The sequence below is a fragment of the Pocillopora damicornis genome, chromosome 9 (genome assembly GCF_964200805.1).
Source record: "Pocillopora damicornis chromosome 9, jaPocDami1.2, whole genome shotgun sequence".
NCBI lineage: Eukaryota > Metazoa > Cnidaria > Anthozoa > Scleractinia > Pocilloporidae > Pocillopora > Pocillopora damicornis.
The window spans coordinates 23,430,829-23,451,729 of record NC_142678.1 but is presented as its reverse complement, the minus strand read 5'-3'; the positions used below and the strand labels follow the sequence as shown (position 1 = coordinate 23,451,729).

The following is a 20,901-nucleotide window of genomic DNA, read 5'->3' as shown; positions in this document are numbered from 1 at the left end:
AACTGGTACCAAGAGAGTAGGATAAAAGAACTTTGATTGGATAAAAATGAATTATCAATAGCAAGAAAATTGTGTGACTAACAACTACTTTTCAAGCATTTATTAGTGTTTCTCTGTGTCATGGCTTTCTGTTTTCTCAGGGTTTTAAACCCGTTTAAAACCAGAACACTACAATGTACTGTTTGTGAATGGGTTTTTAAAGATGAAGACCTTACAAAGTGTTTAATTTCATGCCATTATCTAGAAGGTATTCATACATCAATATTATTTTTATTAAATGTTTTTCACTGCAAGTATTTTTTGTTTATCGATACCAAGTCTATCAGCTAATGAGACAATCATAGTCCACAAGTGTTCCATGTCATTACATTTGATCTTAAATGTCTCTACTGGAGTTTGGCTACAGTTGAAGAATTTTTCAGGCAGAGCTGGGTCTTTGGAACATCTTTTTCCTACAACATTCTCACTTTGCTCACATCTACTTCTTAAATCATCAATGCCATTAGCACTACCATCTTGTGTATCAAGCATTTCAAATGCTACCAACAATTCATGTTCATTTACAGTTCTACCTTTAGTTACCACTTTATGATGAGTCAGAGAGGCACCTCCATTTTCTGATTTTTCCAAAGAACATTGATCCTGTGGGTTTATTTGGTCCTGTATTGCATCTTTCATATTTTGTGTACTTAGAGCCTTGTTCTCCATTTGGCAGACCAATGCTAGTAGTTCTGTGATTTCATTTGTGATGTTTGGATGAAGTACTTGCACAGAATTTGAACTCACAAATAACATCAGAGCACTGTTTTATGAATAAAAGGAATGAGAAAAGTGAAAAGAAAGAGCAACTTAAGGATTTTGTCTTAAGATGCATGGATGTGTTTTACCTCAAAACTCCTCTCAGCTTTGCCCATTCCCTTGAAACACTGGCTCCATAAATAAATCCGTCATTGAAACCTTGTTGTAAACTGGCTTCCTTTCCCGATTCCATACCCTCACGGTACCCAGCCTTGAAAAAAAATATTTAGTTTAAATATGTCCTTCAAGAAGATGCAAATTCCGAGACAAAGAGCTGAACATACAATTCTGTTTCATTTTCCCTTTGGTCATTATTGCAACAGACATCTAAAAGCGCAAAAAACAAGGATTGAAATACTCAGATCAAAAGTCAGGAACAAAGGTCTGCGAGAGGTCTGAACTGACACGTTTGATTGCAGCATTAAACGAAATGGCAATGCCCTATCTCGAATGTTACTGAAAAGTGAACCAAAATAAGTCACTGTTATGCTGAAAATACCTTGATGTAACCCGTCTGTGAGATGAAAACACTGAATTTATAACGTATCACAGCTGTTTTCCCTCCAAATGGACTCCTGGAAACAATGGGAAAGTGCGAGAAGGAAAAAGAGGAATAGGAAAAAGCGAGAAAAGTGGCTAAGAGGAAACTGCTAGCTGTAGAAATACTAACACCGATACCCAAAGGGGAGAACCCCTAGAATATAGAGCCACATTAAGCCGTAAATTAAAACGTCACAAGTCTCATCTCAGAAACTTCGGGAACTTGAGAATTTGTCAATGTACCTTCGAGAATTTGTGCAACTTTCTTGGATCGATCAAATTTTGAAATAAATTTTCAGTGCATCATTAACATATGAAGTACCGCTTCCTGACTTTGCCTCATCTTTCTGTAGTCCATATCCGTACACTCCATATCCTGCAACACCTCTTCCTGTTCGTCCAACACATCCGCCATGTTGGAAATGAGAATTAACATAATTAATGCGTCGTGCACATGCGCAAAATAAATTGCCTGAATGCCTCCACAATCCAAAATGGCGCCGACGACGGAGCAAAACATCATTACCACAATCCAATTTCATCTCGCTCCCTGTTTCACGAAAATGCGTTCCTTATAAAAGCTATTTATTACAGTTCATATCTCTTTTGTTTTGCCGGTCTAGTTGTCAATTAAGTGAACAATGTAGTAGCATTTCAGCCCAGACTTCTTATCAAGATGCCCAGTTCCCGTAATGAGAAGGAATTGAGCCCTTCTGCTCGAAATCATAGCAAAGGCAAAAAGTCATCCCATAAGCAAAAGAAACATAGAAAACGCCCCAAAACTGAGGACTCGGTTGAAAAGCTAAAGGAGCAATACGAAGATATTTCCTCCGCTTCAGAAGAAACCGAACAGTTGCCTGTTCAAAGGTACAGCTCGATCTCACGGAGCCCCTCGCCCGTTGCGTCGAAAAAGTCGAAGCCTAGTGTCAAACGAAAGAAGTCGAGAAAGGATAGCACTGTACAAGGATCAAGCAAAAAACGCAAGAAACATGGCAAGTCGCCCATGAATCTTCCGCCAATGGAGGGAAGCGCTTTGTCGCCAGTTTCTAGGTCGAAATGGAAAGACGTGACACCGTCTCCTAAAATGCTGTCGAACAGGGATACCTTTGAGCACTATTCGCCTGTGCGTACTTCATCAAAGCGGCGAGGTTCTGAGTCGCCTCATGTTCCAAAAGCTTACCGACCAAAGTCACCAAGCAGGAGTCCTATGATGAATAGGAAAGTTTGGTCAAGGTCTCCTTTCAGCCATAGATCAAGATCACCATCACCTCCTTCCTATGGATCAAGAGGGAGGTCACCCTCGAGAACGTTCAGATCTCAAGAGAGATCTCCATATCGCTCACCTATAGGACAATTCTCACCATATGACAGCCGTAGCAGGTCTTACATTCCCTACAGCAGGAGACGAACACCCTCACCATATGGACGTCATTCGCCATCACCACCCTTTAGGAATTCAGGTTTAAGGAATAGGAAGAATCAAAGGAACCCTAATAGACCACGCAGCAGGTCTTTGTCACCACCTCCACCAGCACGCTCCAATAACAGAAGTCGCACACCTCCAAAGAGGACCCAACACCGTAGCACACCTCGAAGCCCAAATGTTCATCAATCAGGTCAAAAGTCTGGAGGCAAGAATGCATCGTGGCAGAGATCAAGTTCTTCAAGAAATGACACCCTAAGGAAAGTAGATGATAAGTCTGTAAGTCGAGACTCTAGAGATAAAATATCAACTACCAAGGATTATTTATTTAAGGACAAAGGCAGAGTTGATACTGTAGATGGAGTGAGCAAGAATTCAGTGAAGGATGTCATCAACAAATCAAAACAAAATTTAGAACCTAGTGCAAAAGATTCCCCAGTAGATGTCCTTGCAAAGGAAGCAAATTTTACTTCATCTAGAGTTAAGACAGAATGTGAAGAAACCAAAAAACCAACTCAAAGTGAATCAATACCAGCTCTTCCGCTTCCTCCTTTGAATGAACCAGTGCCACCACCTCTTCCCAGTGAGGAGCCACCTCCTTTACCTCCAGATGAAGAGAAGCCACCACCTCCTCCTGCCCCGACATTACCACCACTACCTTTGCCACCAGAACTTCCAGGTACTCCAGGTGAATCTCCAACTTCATACTCACCACGCTCCCCAGGAGGAAAACTTCCTGAATCTCCTAAGTCAACACAACATTCCTTTCCACCATTACGACCTTTAAAGGATACAGATGCCTCTGTGTTACCTTCAGAGTCAGGACCAAGCAGTCAGAGTGAAACACCACTGTCAACACCAGATACCACTCCAAAGACTCCAGCTGAGAGTGAGTGGGGGGAAAGATGTGTTGACATGTTTCAAATCATTGATCAAGTTGGAGAAGGAACATATGGGCAAGTTTATAAAGCAAAAGACAAGATTACAGGTGTGTATAGGTGGATTTAACACTCAATGAACACTACTTCGCTGTAAACATGAACTACTTTCAAGTTTTGGCTGTTTTCATAATTAAGTTATCTTTTATTGAGAAGCACTGGACCTAGTTACAGTATACATGATGTAAGTCAAGCAAATTTGGAGCTTTGTTTGACTAATGGTATGAATGTTCAAGTCAATAATTTTATTTTATTTGGGTCAAATCGTCATAGTTCTTTAAGAAAGGTAAACACAAATCCGCCAAAATTGGAAGTTATTCTGCCCGAATTTCACCTCAACTTGAAGCTTATACACATCTTCCAGTGTAAACATCCTTAAAACTGAATCCAGTCTGCTAATCATAGGGTTTAAGGAAATGTTGTTCTTGCATTAACAGGGGAACTGGTTGCCCTGAAAAAAGTACGGACTGACAATGAGAAGGAAGGTTTTCCTATCACAGCAGTGAGAGAGATCAAAATCCTTCGACAGCTGAATCATCACAATATTGTGAACTTGAAAGAAATTGTCACAGACAAACCAAATGCTCTTGATTTCCGAAAAGATAAAGGTCAGTAAGATATTGATTCTGGTGTTTAGGTTTTCTTCTTTCAGTACACATTCTATACAACATTTTTTTTAGAAGAGTGGAATTGTGACAATGTTAATAACTTTGGAATTAATAAATAGTGCCAATGAGTTATTGATGGATTTGTTTCATAATTGATGTCAGGTGGGTTTTATCTTGTGTTTGAATACCTGGATCATGATCTGATGGGTGTGCTGGAATCTGGTTTGGTTCATTTTACGGAAGATCACATCAAGTCTTTCACAAAACAGCTTTTAGATGGCCTCAGCTACTGTCATCGCAAAAATTTTCTTCACCGAGACATTAAGTGCTCCAATATTTTGCTGAGTAACAAGTATGTATTGTACATTTGAACACTTCCTTTCTATGTGACAAGCAGGCAGTAACAACTTTTGTACTTACTCTCACTTCATTGTAACTTGTATTATTATCACAGACAAGTTAATTTCTTAGTTTTGTTTTATAACATTTCTGACTAGTCAGTTGATATTTTATGATAGTAGCACTCAGTAGCACAAAGAATTTATCTATGATTTCTCTCATTGAATTGAGGTCACTAGCCATTTATGAACATACAAGATTCCACCATGAAGAGTTTTTAAAAGCCAACATTTCCAGCATTAGCCTTTAGTCAGAAATATGGGCTGACGCTCAAAATGTCAGCCTTAGAAACTCTTTCCATCACCAATTTACTGTAGCAACTTAGCAGATAGAACTAAAGTATTTTGTAATACCCATCATCTATACAGTACCACAGAAACTTACACCTCTATTCATTTATGAACTCACTGTTGTTAATCTGCTTTGTGTCTCAAAAATGTCTGCGTCTTTGCAGGGGAGAAATAAAACTGGCTGATTTTGGATTGGCAAGACTGTATGAGGCAGATGAAAGGTGCAGTCGTATGATGCACTTTCAATTATTTCTTTCCCAAGATCAGATTAGTAATTGTCCCTACTGATGTCCATCCATTAGACAAAAAAATCTGGTGTTATAACAAACTAACATGCACTAGCTGACAAGCTGTAAGTTTCTTTCAGACAGAACACAGCAGTTCTCCCCTCATGTCAAGCCAGCTTGCATGGCCTTTCTTTAGTACCCTTCAGTTGCCTGAATAGCTATCAACACTAAAAGTATTTCTTAAGGAAGATAATGTCTGGAAGAAGATACATACTTATGTTTCATTGGAGAAGTACTAAATTATTTGCTCAAAATAACTCTTGTTGACAGTGAATGGATGTTTCCAAGTCATACAAACTGTGATCTTTTAAAAATTGAAAACTATATAAACCTGATTAGGTATCCTTAGTGGTCTTTCTTTTGGCATTGGTGTAAAAATTACTGGTATTTAGTTATGGAAAGCTATTGCAGTGAATTTCCTTTTTCATACAAAGACACTTTTTTTTAACACATCTCTGAATATAACATTTCTTTTTCTCTTTCATTTCAAACTTTTGATACATTTAGGAGGCCATACACAAATAAAGTCATCACATTGTGGTACAGACCACCAGAACTTTTGCTGGGAGAAGAACGCTATGGGCCTGGGATAGATATCTGGAGTGTGGGGTATGTGGAAAATACTACATAATGCCATTTAATTTGATTACAAAACTGGATTAGATTTGGTACAGTATATATGTAGTGCTGACAGTTATTAAACCAAGTCTCTCTCTTTAAGAACCCTTATACTCACTAGTATTATTGATATTGATATTCATCTAATTTCCTGCTTTCAGTCCTCTCTTTTTATCTTTGTCTATTTTCTATCAGGTGTATACTGGGGGAATTGTTTACCAAGAAACCAATATTTCCTGCATTGCAGGAGATAGGTCAGCTGGAACTAATCAGGTGAGGAAGGGAATCGTACATTGCTTAACCTACAAATAGATTGAAACACCATGGCTGTTTTTACCTTTGTATGAAAAATTCCACCTTTTACCCCTACATGAAATATGCAACCACCACTCCTATGAACTTTGAACTTCTTTACTCCAAGACTATCTTTGCTTCTCTAAAATATTAAAGAGATAGGAAAGGGCTTCTTGATTTAAATAAAATTATGAATGGAATGATGCAGTTCAAGATATACTTGCATCATTTGCCATTGTAAGATTGAGAAACCAGTGTTTTTTTTGTTAGTTTTTGCATGTGAATAAACTTAGCAAGTATTTTGCAACTTGTTTCTGAAGATAAGTTTAAAAATAATAAAGTAATAGTAATGTGTAAACAATTCCAAAAATATTTAATGACCACATAAGGTAATTCTTAGATTTTTGAATTAATGTTAGTGATACCACTGACTAGAATTTGTTTCTCTCATTGTTTAGTCGTATCTGTGGAACACCAACACCAGCAGTATGGCCTGATGTCATCCATTTGCCACATTTTCACACAATGAAGCCCAAGAAACAGTACCGCAGAAGAGTGAAAGATGAATTTTCTTTGTGAGTCACCTGTGATAGATGTCCTGTGTGTTTCTTGCTGCCTTTAGGATTTTGATATTATTGTTCATAGCATCCTAGTTTCTCTCCTTCGAATCATTGTGCTGAACTTATTCTGCTATACCCTTTCAAGTCTTTAGTTTCCTATTTCAGCCATGCTCAGCCATGTTATTTCAGTGTGATGTTCTTTTCCTTCTAAAAGGTGTTTAGTTACACTGTTATTTCTTGTCATATCGTGTGTTGTCTTTTTTAGCTGAAAAAGATACATTTGAGCTTTTTTTTTTACTTTATCTTTCACTGAGCATTAAGGGAATGTCTTGTTTGTCTCAAAGTATGCCAGGTGATGCATTGGACCTGTTTGACCGCATGTTGACACTGGATCCTTCAAAGAGGATCACAGCAGAAGAATCACTACAACATCCCTTTCTGAAGGATGTTGTTTGTGAGAACATCAGCCCACCAAGGTACTCTTCTTTCTTTTTTGCTCTAGTAACCTACTCTCAGGGATCAATGAAGTTATCTTACTGAACTAACAAATCCACAGAAAAGTATTTTCCTTCATGAACTTCCTTAAATTGTTCTTTTAACTGAGAGAATTGGTTTTTGTAATTAGTGTGGAATAAAGTACTTGATACTTAGTGACATTTTGTGTTCTTTCAGCTTACCAACATGGCAGGACTGTCATGAGATGTGGAGTAAGAAACGTAGACGCAAAGGAGAGGGGAAAATAGCTGAGGATGCAGGCTCAGCAAAACAGACAAGGAGAGAGTCTGTTGTTGACAGCCTGGAAAATTCCAACAGTCTTCCTGCATTATCAGCAACAGGAGAGCAAGAAGAGAGATCAGTAGAACCACTTGAGTCTTCAACAATTCTGCGCAGACAGAGCATTGAGACAGTTGAAATGGAAACAGAAGAAACTTCTGCTGATGCTTATTCCACACGAGATGATCATGTGTTCTATGATAGAGAAGAAACACATCAGTATTCATATGCTGAAGACAACCCTAAGTCTACTTTCTTGCAGGATTCATATTATCATGATTACCCAAGGGACTATCCAGGAGAATCGAGCAACAATTCTCACAATGCCTCTGTTGATGAGTTTTCTCATACCTATTCAAGAGAAAAAAGTGATAACAGCAGTGGAAATAGGTACTCGCAGTCCAATGTGCATTATGAACAGTTGTCTCCTCCCACAGATCAAGAAAGATGTTCCTTTTCTGATCGGTTTAGACATTACAGTTATGGAGAGGGAGGTAGTAACAAAGATTACAATAATTCCTCCTCACGATCATATAGGGAGGAGTCAGCACCTTATCTTTACAGAGAACATTACTCAGAAAGCTTTTCTCAAAAGCGTGAAGTCTTTGATTACGGTGATACACGTTATGATCGCCTCCCTGTTACTGCTGGAAACAGAGGTTCCAGTCCACAGCATGGTGTGGAGTCCTATCAAACATGGTGATAAAGAATTTGGCAGATGGTTTTTTTCTTTGCTTGATGACCTTGAGAATACTGGTGCTACATCAGGAGATAGTCATTAATACTGCTCTACTAGAGACTTGTATATAATATGATATAATTTTATTTTTAAGAAACAACTGCTAATTATCTTGGTAAAAGAGAGGCTGTGTCGTTATCTCACCAGTATGTAATTTTTTTACAGACCAAACTATCATGTTACCACTGTAAGCAGCACATTGTAAGCTGGTTGATTTGATAACATGTCTGACCACTGCAGGACTTTTATAAGTCAATAAAAGTTGATCTGGTTATTCATCTGATTCTTCAGTAGACTGTTGCTGTAATTCTCATTATGGGTTTTTGACCTTGTCACTTTCTAGTCTTTTTTGTTCTCTTCCCTTATTCTATGGCTGGACCCCAGATTAAGTCATGAATGCAAAATAATTAAGTGACACAGACATCATCCTTTACAGTATTACCCATAGGAAGGAGAATATGACAAACATTATACATACTGATGAGGATAGGCTTCTGAAAGAAATGTGAAAGTGTTACCCTCAAACTTTTATTTCCTTGATTGAACACCAGGGTTTTAATGGGCTGTGAATTCAGCTGCTTCTATTCAGCCCACAGCTGTATGGTGGGCACCAGCTGGAGGAGGGATTTGTGGTTTTTTAGTGCTGCAGAAGATTTATTCAGTTAGCTGAAGTCACTTGGCACATTTTCTTTATTAGGTAGGATATTTAGTTGTTAAATGCTAATAAAACAGAGATTTTCTGATTTGAGAGTTAAGTAACCAACACATGAATGGCAGATGTGGTGGCAAAATAATTTAGTTTACATTCTAGCCATTATTGTCTCTGAAATACAGCAATCATTTTGTGGCATGATAAAATTTTGTTAGACTTGAGCAGGTAATTTTACCAGCACTATACATGGTCATAACATTAGGAATCCCACTTTGTTCAAGTATACTTTGGAGCTGTGTTTACTTGAAGGGACTTTGCTTTGTGATCCTTGTGTTCTCTGAACCTAAATTTTAACTTGAATTGCAGTTATAGAAATAAACGGCTCATACCCAGCATAGCTCCTACTGCAAACAATACTATGCTTACCATTCACAAGCATTAACACTTCTGTAAGCTTTTAGCTTGTCTATCTTTCATAAGAACATTAAAAATGTTTACCACACAGAATTCGCATATGTGAATAATATCATTGTCCAGGAAGAGGGAGATTAGAGAATAAGAGAGGCTGGTGGCATCTGGCTCAAAGCAAAGACTACAATGAAGCACAACTGACAGTTTCCTTCTAGACCTGACTTGAGGTGCATATTACTCTTCTCAGTTTCAATGAATACTTTCAAATGATATGAATGCTGTGGGGGATCACTCACAGAGCTTAAAGAAAATATTTGATAACTTCAGTGACTATCAAGGCAACTGTTTAGAATGGTCGTTAAATGAGTTGTGGTTTGTCATCCTGGTAACTAATACTTCAAAGGAGAATTATAATTGTTAGTCTCATGATGTAGTCACCTTGCACATGGATCGCAACAATCTGACTGCATACTAATAGTCTTCCTCAGGTCTGCAAAAGCCATGATCTGCATTTGAAGTGACCACATCATGAGAAATGATTATATTCATTTTTGAAGTGTTTAGAATTGTCCTTGCTTCTTCAAGAATATTAAGAAGAAGCAAACAGCTATTTAGAAATAACTGCTGTAGTGATGATAATCACCTTGCATGGGGTAGTAATTATAGCAAGGTATGGCACAATCCTTAGCCAATTAGAGAAAGGACAGCTCTATCATCACTAGAGAAATATTGCAAAAAGGGTGGTCATTCCTAACTCTAGTGAATACAATAGAAATGAAGTACTATGATTCGTCTTGTGGTGTTGTCACTTCCTAAGAATTGACTAAACCACAAGACAAATGATAAAATGTCACCTGAGTAAAATAAACATACCAGAGAAGCAGAATCAAGAAAACTGACTATACATTGAAATGACAAACTGGTTTAATTCCAACAAGATGCCATGATTCAGTTGCAACAGTAAGCTAAATGACATTGAGTGGTCTGCCACAGTGTGTTAAAAAACTAAAATGTCTCGAGTCTATGATTTGAATTTGCAATTCAAGACAACAAAAATTATTTACAATGTCACTGTTATTTATGAACACTTTGTAACACAATAATTGAAAACTGTCTTCATATTCATCTCAATACTCTCAGTTCAAGCTCTTTTAATTTGGTACTTTTTCTCAGCAATACAACTAATGCCCTGAATTTTTTTTTGAGAATACATGATGATGACCAAGGCTGTCAAGTCAAATCATTCCTAATTTCATCGCCAGAATCCTCCTGTGTAATAGGAGAAAAATTTACTGGTAACTTGGAAATTTAAAGATAAATCAAGATGAATTTCTTCCTTGAAAATAAATGTATTCAATGTAATACACAATATTAACATATTCTCCTTTGACCAGTTTCAAACTCGTTAAGTACCAGGTTGAAAATATAACAATATTTCAACAGGGAAGAAAGTAGTAGTTTCCGCAGTCGACCACCCCTTCATGAAGGAGTAGGTAAAGAACTGGGTCACAGATACAAAGTTCGCATACGAATTTACAATATTTCAAGTAAGTTGGCCATAGATTTACAAAATTACACACTTCTTTTTCTTTTTTCTTTTATTGTCCTTCACTGGTTTCAAGCCGTCCTCTTTCCGCGATTTAATTTCCCTCATAAGATCAAAGAATACTTTGTCAACGTTCGCTTTTGTTTTAGCTGACGTTTCAACAAAAGCTACGTTCCACTCCTTCGCCTTCGACTGAGCTTCGTCGGCTGTTACTTGCCGTTTATCTTCTAAATCAGCCTTGTTTCCAACCAGCAAGAAAGGTATATGTTCGTCGTCTCCCTTCACGCGAAGAATCTGCTCTCTAAATTCTGATGTCGCTTCAAATGACTCTGGTTCAGTGATTGAGAACACGCAAAGAAATCCTTCCCCGCTCCGAAAATAATTATCACGTATAGCAGCATAATCTTCCTGTCCTGCTGTGTCTAAAATGTCTATTTGACACTCTTCTCCGTCTAATACAACTTTTTTCCTATAACTGTCGGCTTTGGTGGGCTCGTAATCTTCAACAAACTAAAATAAATTATAGCAAAATAGATTTCACTAGCTTGATGGGCATGCGAGAAAGTATACAGTTCAACTCTCTCAAAATCAGAGAATTATAAGTTTGATTTAAAATGTCATCCACTGGCAGAGCATACATAAATCGCTCACTGTAAAATAGACAGAAAACCCCTACGTTGTGGGTTAGCTGCTTCAGAGGACAGAAGAGTTTAAGCGCTCCTAACACCCACCTCATCATACATGAACTGCAGGGTAAGTGCAGACTTTCCAACCCCACCACTGCCGACCATGATCACTTTATGTAACCCCAATTGCTTTTCCTTCGCATTCGACATTTTGGCAAACTTTTTGCCGATAAAACTTGCTGTAAATCTATTTGAGCATGAACCGATCACACACCGCTCCTTCGCTCTACAGAGTTCAACACCCTTAAATTTAGCAGCCGCGCCTGTTCGTCAGTGATGGTGGAAGCAAAACCTAACCACGTGACACAAATGTCATTTCTATTTGAGGAAAGCGATAACACGTCCATTATGGAAGAGGACGATATAATTCAACTTTGATGCTATCACGCGAGTTTTCATCTTTGATTCCTCTCTCTCTCTCTCTCTCTCTCTCTTTAAATGTCTGAAATTCGTGTATTCCCTGTACATTGTGCAGGGGAAGAGTGTGTGGAACAAGGGGCTGGACAAATCGATCTCAAATTCGATTACCAGCTACTATAAAATTGTAGATTCCAAGGTACTTTCACCTTGAAGTATTACAAAACAGACAAAGATAAAAATCTTGTGACCGATGTGTCAGGATCAAGTAATGATGGCTTTCCCTAAATTTATTTTAAAAAACTTAAGGAAATTCAGTGGGGCACATTTTCTTTGATGGTTTAAGAACCAGTACCAAAGATTTCAGGATTAAGATTAATACTTGTGGATCGTGAATGGACTGAAATTAAAAGAACAAATATGAATAAGCAAAAATACTCCTCAAGGGTTTACCCACAAAAGCAAAGTCTTACTCAAAAGAAAGATCTCGACCCCTCCCTATCTCAAAAGTTTTAAGTCCTTAGCAGCAATGCTGATGTCATTTGACAAATAATGACTTAAGCACAGAGAATAGGGGCAGTGCTAACCTTAGTTTTCAAATAACATGTGCAGGGGAAGTCATTACTTTCAACTTCATGTGAATTTGTCCTGTATTCTCTCTCTATCATCATTAAGAAAATTGAACACACACAAACATTTAGGCAATTATACAAGTCTGGATTCATAAACAAATTTTAAAATAGCCACTTCAGTCATAAAACTGTTATTGACATGGGCCCAGTAAATGCTTTGATCCATTAAAGTAATTCATTGTCTGTAGTTTGCAAAGACCAAAAATGTTAGTGTTCAGTCACATTGGTTTTCAATCATTATCTCAGTTAAAACAACAGTTTACATGACCAGAAACTCCAGAAAAAAATTAATAAAATATTCAGGACCAGAGCAAGATCAAGGTTGGATTTAGGTCCCTAAACATCATTGTGTACAACAACTGATGTTAATTCATGATCAATAACTGACGAAAAAGTGACCAGGAATCATCCCTCTATAAGGGATTTAGCCTTCTCTAGTAAATCTGCTTCACTGGCAGTATAATAACTTTCTTTCCAGATCTCTTTTAGTTTTCCAAGCATTTTTCCAAATTCTGGTCCAGGCTTGACTCCCAACTTCTTCAAGTGTCCACCAGTAATAGGAAACACTGGAATGCACCATGTGTTTATTTCCTGTGCATGATCATGTCTTCCCAGATAGTGCAGTGTTTCCAAAACATAACTTTTAATCAAACTCCTTACATGCTTATAAGGTGCTGACACTATTATGTCTTGATATGGCTTAAGAACATGCTCATGAGGCTTGGGTCCCCTGTGCTGAGTTACAAATTTGCCCAAGGCTTTCTCTGCATTAGACAGTTTCCACTTCCTTGCAAGGTTTTCAGCCTCATCTGCAGTGTTGACAAGGGAACAGAGCAGAGTTTCAGGTTGAAGTGGATGGATGTTATGTTCCTTCCATGCTCTAGTCAATTCCTGCATGCTCTCTTTAGAATAAGTAGGCAGGCCTGAAATTAGACAACAACACTTACTTTAGTCTAACTTTAAAGACTAGAAAAAATATATTTATGGTGTAGGGCAATCGTCTTAAGGCAAGTTAAAAATGCTTGGCTGACAAGCCATCACGACTTCATTACACACAAAATGATAAGTAAGTAGAAGTGACTATCATTAAATATCAATCATTAGTACATATTAAAACAGTGGATAACATTGAAGGTGCACTATGATTGGCTTCACAAACTCTGAATATCCTTTGCTATTCACCCCTGAGCAATGGGTGCAGGATTTGCACCCGAAAGTATTGTAATCAAGGCAGTAATAAATGAGTCAAATTCATCTTTTTGTGCTATATTATCTTGCAGCTTTAGTATATACTCAGTGTTAGTGGTTAGTGATGGATATTAACCTCGTGGCTTTGCAACAAGGTAAATATCCTCCACTACCATGCTCCACTTTAGCAAATAGTAATTAATCATCTATATCAGTATCTAGACCTCAGCTCAAGATTAGATTTGCAGTTTTTGAATTTTTACCTTGTTCATATTTTTTTTTTATTTTAACTAGTATTTCAAAGCACCAAAGACAAATTAACACTTAGGCCAGTTTTATCAAAGCATCAAAAATTGGACAGTCTGATACATGGCACTGCATTTATCTTTTCAAATGCAGACACTTGATGTGGCTGCTGTATGAGTTTCATGACCCATTTGACACAAACTTATCCTAGTTTGTTACTTCTCTTTGATAAGTTATTAGTCCACTGCATGTAACCCAGGCCCTCAGGAATTCTTCAAAGTTTCCCTACCAGTTTGATTGTACCCATTTACACTCCTCGGTGGAGAGAGACAATATGAGAGCTAAGCATCTCACTCAAGAACACAATGCACTGGCCTGGCCAAGGTATAAACCCACACCTTTCAACCATGCACCCGGCACACTAACCACTGACCTTATTACACCTTCCCCAAGCCCATACACTTTCTTTCTGTATCTATGGAGTTTGACTATCTCACTCACCAATGCACTGAGAAACATTAAGCTCATACATATGATGCAAAATACTTGGTGTGTAATTTCCAGTCAAAATTTTTGAGACTTCCATCCAAATCCGTTCAACAGCAATCTTCTTCAATCCGTCTGCGCATTCCCGTATAACATTTAATGTTGAATGGTCATGGTTGTCTTCTTCTGAAGCTATTCTTCCATAAAAACGAAAGTATCTCAGAATTCGAAGGTAATCCTCCTTTATTCGCAACTCTGGATCACCTACGAATCTGACACGACGGTTGGACAGATCTTCCTTTCCGCCAAAATAGTCATACAAACTTCCGTCTAGTCCCAAACTCATGGCATTGAAAGTAAGGTCACGCCTCTCTGCATCTAATTTCCAGTTCTGGGTAAATTCTACTTTTGCATGTCTGCCATCAGTTTCAGCATCAATCCGCAAAGTCGTGACTTCAAAGTCTTGCTTGTTAACATGAGCCGTGATGGTGCCGTGGTTTAGGCCGGTCTCAATGAAGTGTATATTGTGTTGTTTGAACAGCTGAATCATCTTCTCCGGAGTAGCATTTGTTCCAAGGTCAACGTCCTTCGGTTGCAATCCCAAAAGAATGTCGCGCACTGCTCCACCAACTATTCTTACATCGTATCCATTCTGTAGGAATGGTGCGGCAACAGAGTGCAATTCTGGAGAGAGAACGCTTTTGAACTCGGGCGAGTCCAGTATTTCCACGGCATTGTCAGACATTTTCTCTCGGACTGGGTGAAACAAATTTCGCGAATTACCCAAAAATTGCTTTGAAATAGTTATTTTTATCAGGTTGTTCAGACGAAACATTAGTTTGGAGTTAGTAACAAACATGAAACTGTTCCAGGCTTACTAACAGTTCAGACCGCCATCTTGATACTGCCGCTGATATTCGGCAAAGTGTCCAAGTATGCGTCACGATTTATCAAGAATTATCAAGGGTGTCGAAGGTTCAGGGGATTTCATGTTTTTAGCATGCAGTTTCGTTATACAAGCATCCTTACTTTATCAGCAAACTTTAGAAAAAGCCTTTCTCGAAAGCATCCTAACAATGACCTTGAAGGGCTAACGAAGGGCTTACGCTCGAAATTAAATGTCAGCATTGAAACTCTATGGTGCCGAAATTATTGTCAACTAACTGTAATAAAACCAAAATTATCAAGAAATGATGGCTTGATTAGTAAGTGAAAAAAAAAAACGCAATCAAAGGTGATAAGCCAAATAAACCATACAAAATGCGATATTTAACTATGACTATTTGTGTGTCTACTGATTCATTCAGTGTCCTGGTAACAAAGTACAGCATTCCTATCGGCATTCATCCCTACGATTAAAATTATTAATAATGGTAATAGGACCGAGTGGAGTCCAATTCGGTCTGTGATCATACGAGTGACTAGCAAAAACGGACGACCGCGAAGCGGGAGTCCGATTTGTCAATCACGAGTATGATTACAGACAGAACTGGACGACACAAAGTCCTCAGTTACCAATTGATCAGAACTGTCACAATTTCGGAAAACATCATATACATTTAGGACAAATATGTGCAGTAGAGACAATGTCTAAGTAAAAAATTCCTCAACTTTGGAAATTCCACAATTTTTTTAGGATAAGTGATTGCTGCTATGGTTATTGCGATCAATTCTGTGATTGGTGGATTTGACTGAAAGGACTAAATATGATTGGCTGCTTCAACTGTCCGATTACAGGTGTCCGATTATAGCTAACTGTCCGAACACAACTCTACAGGGTGATTTATGAAAAATAAAGTATTATCCGGAAAATAAACTATCCCTGGTGTGGAAAGTGTGGATTGCGACTATCGGGTGTGATAGAAACACTAGATAATTCACTAAAGAGAAATGGGAGTAGAGAGCGTGATGCATGGATTAATAAAAAAATAGCCACAAACTTGCTGTTAGGTGTAAGCGGCCAAAAGACGGTTGTGAGGGAGGTTTACAACAATAACACCATCTTTATAAAAGCTAACATCACAAAATTGATGTTTCGTCCCACAACTTATTTCGCATTTTATCCCAGCCTTCCCTGAAAGTTCATTTTTTAGCTGTTTCTCGAGATCCTCCCTCAGAATAAAAAATCCATTCGAAAGCCTAAGAATTTTTGAAGAATGGTAGCTTGCGTCTTACATCTTTACAATGTCATCTGTAGACTTCACCTTTCTGAGGCCGTTTTTATCAGTCAGGATTTCCTCTGCCCGTCCCATGGATAATTCGGTCTTCTCAACAAGCAACTCACTACATTAACAGCCGGATTAAACTCACACTTCTTCTTTCACCCAAATCAACTTTATAACCGAGCCTGCGTTTTCTCTTAAACCTCGCTTGAAAGCTTCCACTTTACCATGAACTGCGTCAGCTGCGGAACTTTGGAGTGGGAACTGAGATTTTCGCAACTTTCTTTCATAGTCTCTCCTTTTTTGAGGGAAAGAAGCCTTTTCAAGAAGTCCTGAGATCATAATCGGTAATTGCTGATGCTCCTTTTCGAGGAATCTAAAACTTTTTTCCAGCAGATAGAGCGGTTAAAGTGATCCGACTGAACGCCGTAGCACGTATGATGTCCTCCAAACAGCTTCTGCGAACATTTTGGGCTCAACTGAGATAGCATCTGGATTCCTTCAACTCCTCGACTGAACAAACTCACTCATCCAACCACAGTGTATTGTTCAACAGGGAAGATGACGCTGAGTATGTTTTATTATTCATGGTCAGTATTAATCAATGCAGAAATGGGATGTAAGTTCTTCTTACATTTTTTTGTACTTCTTGCATAGGACTATTTTCTTCTGGAAGTCCTGAATGATTGATAAGTGAAAATGTTTGCGCCTCACGTAGATTAGTTTGAAGATAAACTCTTTTTCAACTGGTCCTAAAAAACGTATGCAAGTTACATGTGTAAACACGACCACCAATGACATTATTTTTCTGAAATTGTACTGATGGATAAAAAAGTTTTGGAGTGTCCCTATTTTTTAAACTAAAATCAACTGTGAAAAGATCGCAGCTTCGCAGTTAAAAATGTGGAATTAAAGGAAATATACATTGATGCTACCTACCATGAAGGACTCTCAATTAAGAACAAGCTTTGCCATCTCGTGAGCTATCTCGCACGGCCGGGATGAAAAGGTGACCCTTTTTTTGCCTTCCCCCGTTGGTTTAGATTCTTCCCCAAGCTGCTGAAATAATGCCTGTACATTGCCGGGTTTTACTGAGCAGAGACTGGTTCTAGCCAGTTTTTCTATAAGCATGATTCAACTTACGTCAATATTTATTTGTTGTTTGCCTTTTTTGCGGTGGTCGTTTAAATATGAGTGGAGAAAAATCATCACTTCATCCGTTTTTAATGGAACCTATGGCTGAGTTAGAATCGGGGGTGGACTTCCTGGACACCGTCAACATAGAGGACGAAAGAAACATCGAACTTAAAGGTAGAAATAATTTTCGCATCATCCTTGGCTTTGACTGCCATTATTTCACCCACATCTCATAAAAAGCTGATCTTAAGTCCATTCGAGGGAAAAGTTTCATCTTCATAAAAAATAATAGAAACAGGAACATATCATCGAAATGGTGAAGAATTTAACTTCATCTTTACATCGTTTGGTCGCTAACCCGAATAACTATCGAGGAAAAAATCATCGTCTGTCTTTTCATAAGTGTCAATTGAAGTTTAGTTCAACTTTTTCAAAGAGAATTAAACACTTAAAAGTAATTTACCATCTATCTTAGTTTTGTATGAAAATCTCTTCATTGCACCCAAGTTAGCCACCTTTAATTTGAACTACAATTGTGGGAGATATAATTCCGTTTTCACCTTTAAAGTCTATTGATCGTGACATTAGAGTTGAAGAAATCGGCTTCCCTCAGACACCGAAAGAATGGCGCAGATAGGATGGGAAATAGATTACCCATATATGGGCATGCACGAATGTTTTGAAGTTTTGCATGGTATTGTCGGGTTTTTTGTTGTCTCCCGATTATGATCCTTATTCAAATAGACTGGTTTTTTCCCTTTTTTTAGAACGAAAAGGGGACTCTGCAAAGGACCGGAAAGATGTTGAGGCTGGTTCAAATTCCGGCTTAATGAAGAAAACGCGAACAAAGATTTCCTTGTATCAAAAACTTGAGCTGGAGTGCGCATTTCTGCAGACTCCGTATCCTTCACGAGCAGTGAGGGCTCATTTGGCTCATAGACTGGGACTCAAGCATCAAACATTGTTGGTAAGCTACACTTTGAGCAATTGAAATTTGACAAGAGTGACAAAGAAAAAGCAGAATGGAGTGAAAGTACCTTCTCAAGTGCATCCGTACCTCGACAAACCCCAAAGCTAAAAGCATGAACCAATTTTTTTATAACATAGAGGAAATACCTTGTGTTCGGAAAAAGAGTTTTATTACCTTGTTGTGTCTGGTTTTCTAGGAAATCACGTACCGCCCGAAAACTATAGATAAAAAGCAAGGCAAAACCGACTAGAAATATTTCGAGACCGAAGTTACATTCAAATAAATGCTAAATTTACTATTTGGAAGTGAAAAATGCTCGAATTTCTTGTATGGGCGAGACGCGTAATAGATTCAACTTGTTTGAACCGTTTTTAGTTACTAGGCCTTAAAAATTCGTAGATTTGTGGCGAGAACTCTCAAAATCACATGATTAAAAAAATCTATTGAACAATACTTTTCGGATATATCAGTTCCTGAAATGATATTTTCTCTTTCAAAGAAGAGTCCAAGCGTCGAAAAATATTTAATACTTGAAGTCAGAAAAGCTCAGTTTCATCAGTCCAGCCATAATTCGTTTCGCGTTTAAGAATGAAGAATTAATTTCGTCGCTTCAAAGAGCTACATGTTCATTGCTTTTCGGATCAAGTATCATTTAGTCCTGATAAGATAATTTGGTTTTTCAACTGAGTTGATAATTTAAATTGGCCACTGTAAAGAGTTTCTAAAGCTGACGTTTCGAGCATTAGCCCCTCGTCATTCGCTCGGACGAAGGGCTAACGCCCGAAACGTCAGCTTTTCCTTTTTTTTTCGTTGTTCGTCCTTCTTGTTTTCTCTACAATTCAACAGCTTCAGGATTGAGAAAAATTAAACAAATATTCATGGAAAATGTATTCATTTTTTCAGAACTGGTTCAAGAAACGGCGATACCGCTGGCGACGACAGAGCCTAAACCCTGGAGTTCCGGTGTTATGTTCCTCCATCTTACCTGAGGGTCCACCTAATATGCCGGGCGAAGCTAGACCACAGGATTCCTGTCAGTTATCTGGTTGCTTCCAGGCACCATATTCTTGTCATTATCAAGATAACCAACAGCCACCTTTTTTTTGTAATCACTGAGTTTTGTAGGCAGTTACATCTAAAGCGAATTTATGTGTATTGACGCACTGATTCTTAAAATTGGTAGAGCACCGCATAACAGTGAAAATCTTGCAAGGTATAAATTTGGGTATTTTTTTGGTTTGTCCTCCATCCTAAAAAAGTGTGAAACACCGCATAAATACATGATCTTTGCCATCGTGCCTTATCTCCTCTTTTTATTTGATCTTGGCTTGGTTGGGGGGAAGGGGGGGGGGGAAGGTGTCATAGCTTTTCGGTTGCTGTTTCAGTGCTCTCTGGATGAAACGTATTCCCTACGAAGCTTTTTTTTATGGAGTTAAGTGAAATGACTTTAACAAGTAGCACACTCATCAAATGACTGATAAAAGTGAAACATTCTGCTGGAATAAGTTTCCCTTCTTGTTCATGTTCTGCTTTTATTACAGAAGACTGCCAAATTTTTTTCTCAAAAGAAATTCGAATCAATTAAATCGATCACTGAAAAAAAATTTATCATCGAAAAGAGCCGCCCGTAATGCAATGTAGTTGTGATTTTTATAAAGCTCCAATTCTGATGAAGAGGAGAGGTGGCATGGCATTTATAACCCCTTGGTACCATCCCCCGGATATTTTCAAAACTTTTCAACCCCCCCCCCTCCATCGACTAATCGGGGCTCCTTAGCCTAACCTTTAATGACCCTTTCACTCCTAAGAGTGATCAAGATATAATTCCCCCCTCCAATTTCAAAACTATCTCAACCACGCAAGTGATGAGAAAACAGGAAAATGTCAACACAAGGAGATTATTTTGTGATCCAGCGCCAAATTCTCAGAACCAAAATTACGAGAAATGCGTGGTAGACAATAAATTGAGATTTGGGTTTAAAAGGCGTAACAAACACTTTTCGTGCGTTTTATCCCCATTAACTTAGCTCGCCATCATAGAAATTATTTTGCTATGACCATCATTGGCCCTGGCGGCTAGTTTTGAGAGGTTTGGGCTCGAGCGGGCCAGGGTGATTCTTATTTCGTAACATTCCTCGTCAGTAATTTATGAGAAAACGT

The 20,901-nt window shown here is 38.2% G+C and overlaps 5 protein-coding genes across 5 annotated transcripts; 2 read left to right on the top strand and 3 right to left on the bottom strand.

Moving 5' to 3' along the window:
* Positions 1–85: 85 nt before the first annotated feature.
* LOC113675861 (uncharacterized) lies at positions 86–1,861 on the bottom strand. Its single transcript, XM_027192460.2, has 3 exons — positions 1,661–1,861; positions 888–1,009; positions 86–802 (listed from the first exon to the last, which is right to left on the bottom strand). Exons 1-3 carry the CDS (start codon positions 1,859–1,861, stop codon positions 274–276), a joined length of 852 nt encoding a protein of 283 aa, XP_027048261.2. The 3' UTR covers positions 86–273.
* LOC113675859 (uncharacterized) lies at positions 1,821–8,551 on the top strand. The gene is made up of 9 exons (XM_027192456.2): positions 1,821–3,749; positions 4,137–4,307; positions 4,470–4,659; positions 5,161–5,217; positions 5,791–5,892; positions 6,097–6,174; positions 6,654–6,770; positions 7,100–7,231; positions 7,428–8,551. Exons 1-9 carry the CDS (start codon positions 2,015–2,017, stop codon positions 8,230–8,232), a joined length of 3,387 nt encoding a protein of 1,128 aa, XP_027048257.2. The 5' UTR covers positions 1,821–2,014; the 3' UTR covers positions 8,233–8,551.
* Positions 8,552–10,237: 1,686 nt separating this feature from the next.
* On the bottom strand, positions 10,238–11,850 carry LOC113675862 (ras-related protein Ral-A). The gene is made up of 2 exons (XM_027192462.2): positions 11,609–11,850; positions 10,238–11,387 (listed from the first exon to the last, which is right to left on the bottom strand). The coding sequence occupies exons 1-2, from the start codon at positions 11,711–11,713 to the stop codon at positions 10,896–10,898; spliced, it is 597 nt and encodes a 198-aa protein (XP_027048263.1). The 5' UTR covers positions 11,714–11,850; the 3' UTR covers positions 10,238–10,895.
* A 706-nt stretch (positions 11,851–12,556) lies between these two features.
* On the bottom strand, positions 12,557–15,408 carry LOC113675930 (CCA tRNA nucleotidyltransferase 1, mitochondrial). Its single transcript, XM_027192539.2, has 2 exons — positions 14,488–15,408; positions 12,557–13,475 (listed from the first exon to the last, which is right to left on the bottom strand). Exons 1-2 carry the CDS (start codon positions 15,329–15,331, stop codon positions 12,958–12,960), a joined length of 1,362 nt encoding a protein of 453 aa, XP_027048340.2. The 5' UTR covers positions 15,332–15,408; the 3' UTR covers positions 12,557–12,957.
* Positions 15,409–17,084: 1,676 nt separating this feature from the next.
* LOC113675919 (retinal homeobox protein Rx1) lies at positions 17,085–20,050 on the top strand. The gene is made up of 3 exons (XM_027192526.2): positions 17,085–17,945; positions 18,539–18,738; positions 19,645–20,050. The coding sequence occupies exons 1-3, from the start codon at positions 17,825–17,827 to the stop codon at positions 19,855–19,857; spliced, it is 534 nt and encodes a 177-aa protein (XP_027048327.2). The 5' UTR covers positions 17,085–17,824; the 3' UTR covers positions 19,858–20,050.
* The last annotated feature ends 851 nt before the right edge of the window (positions 20,051–20,901 follow it).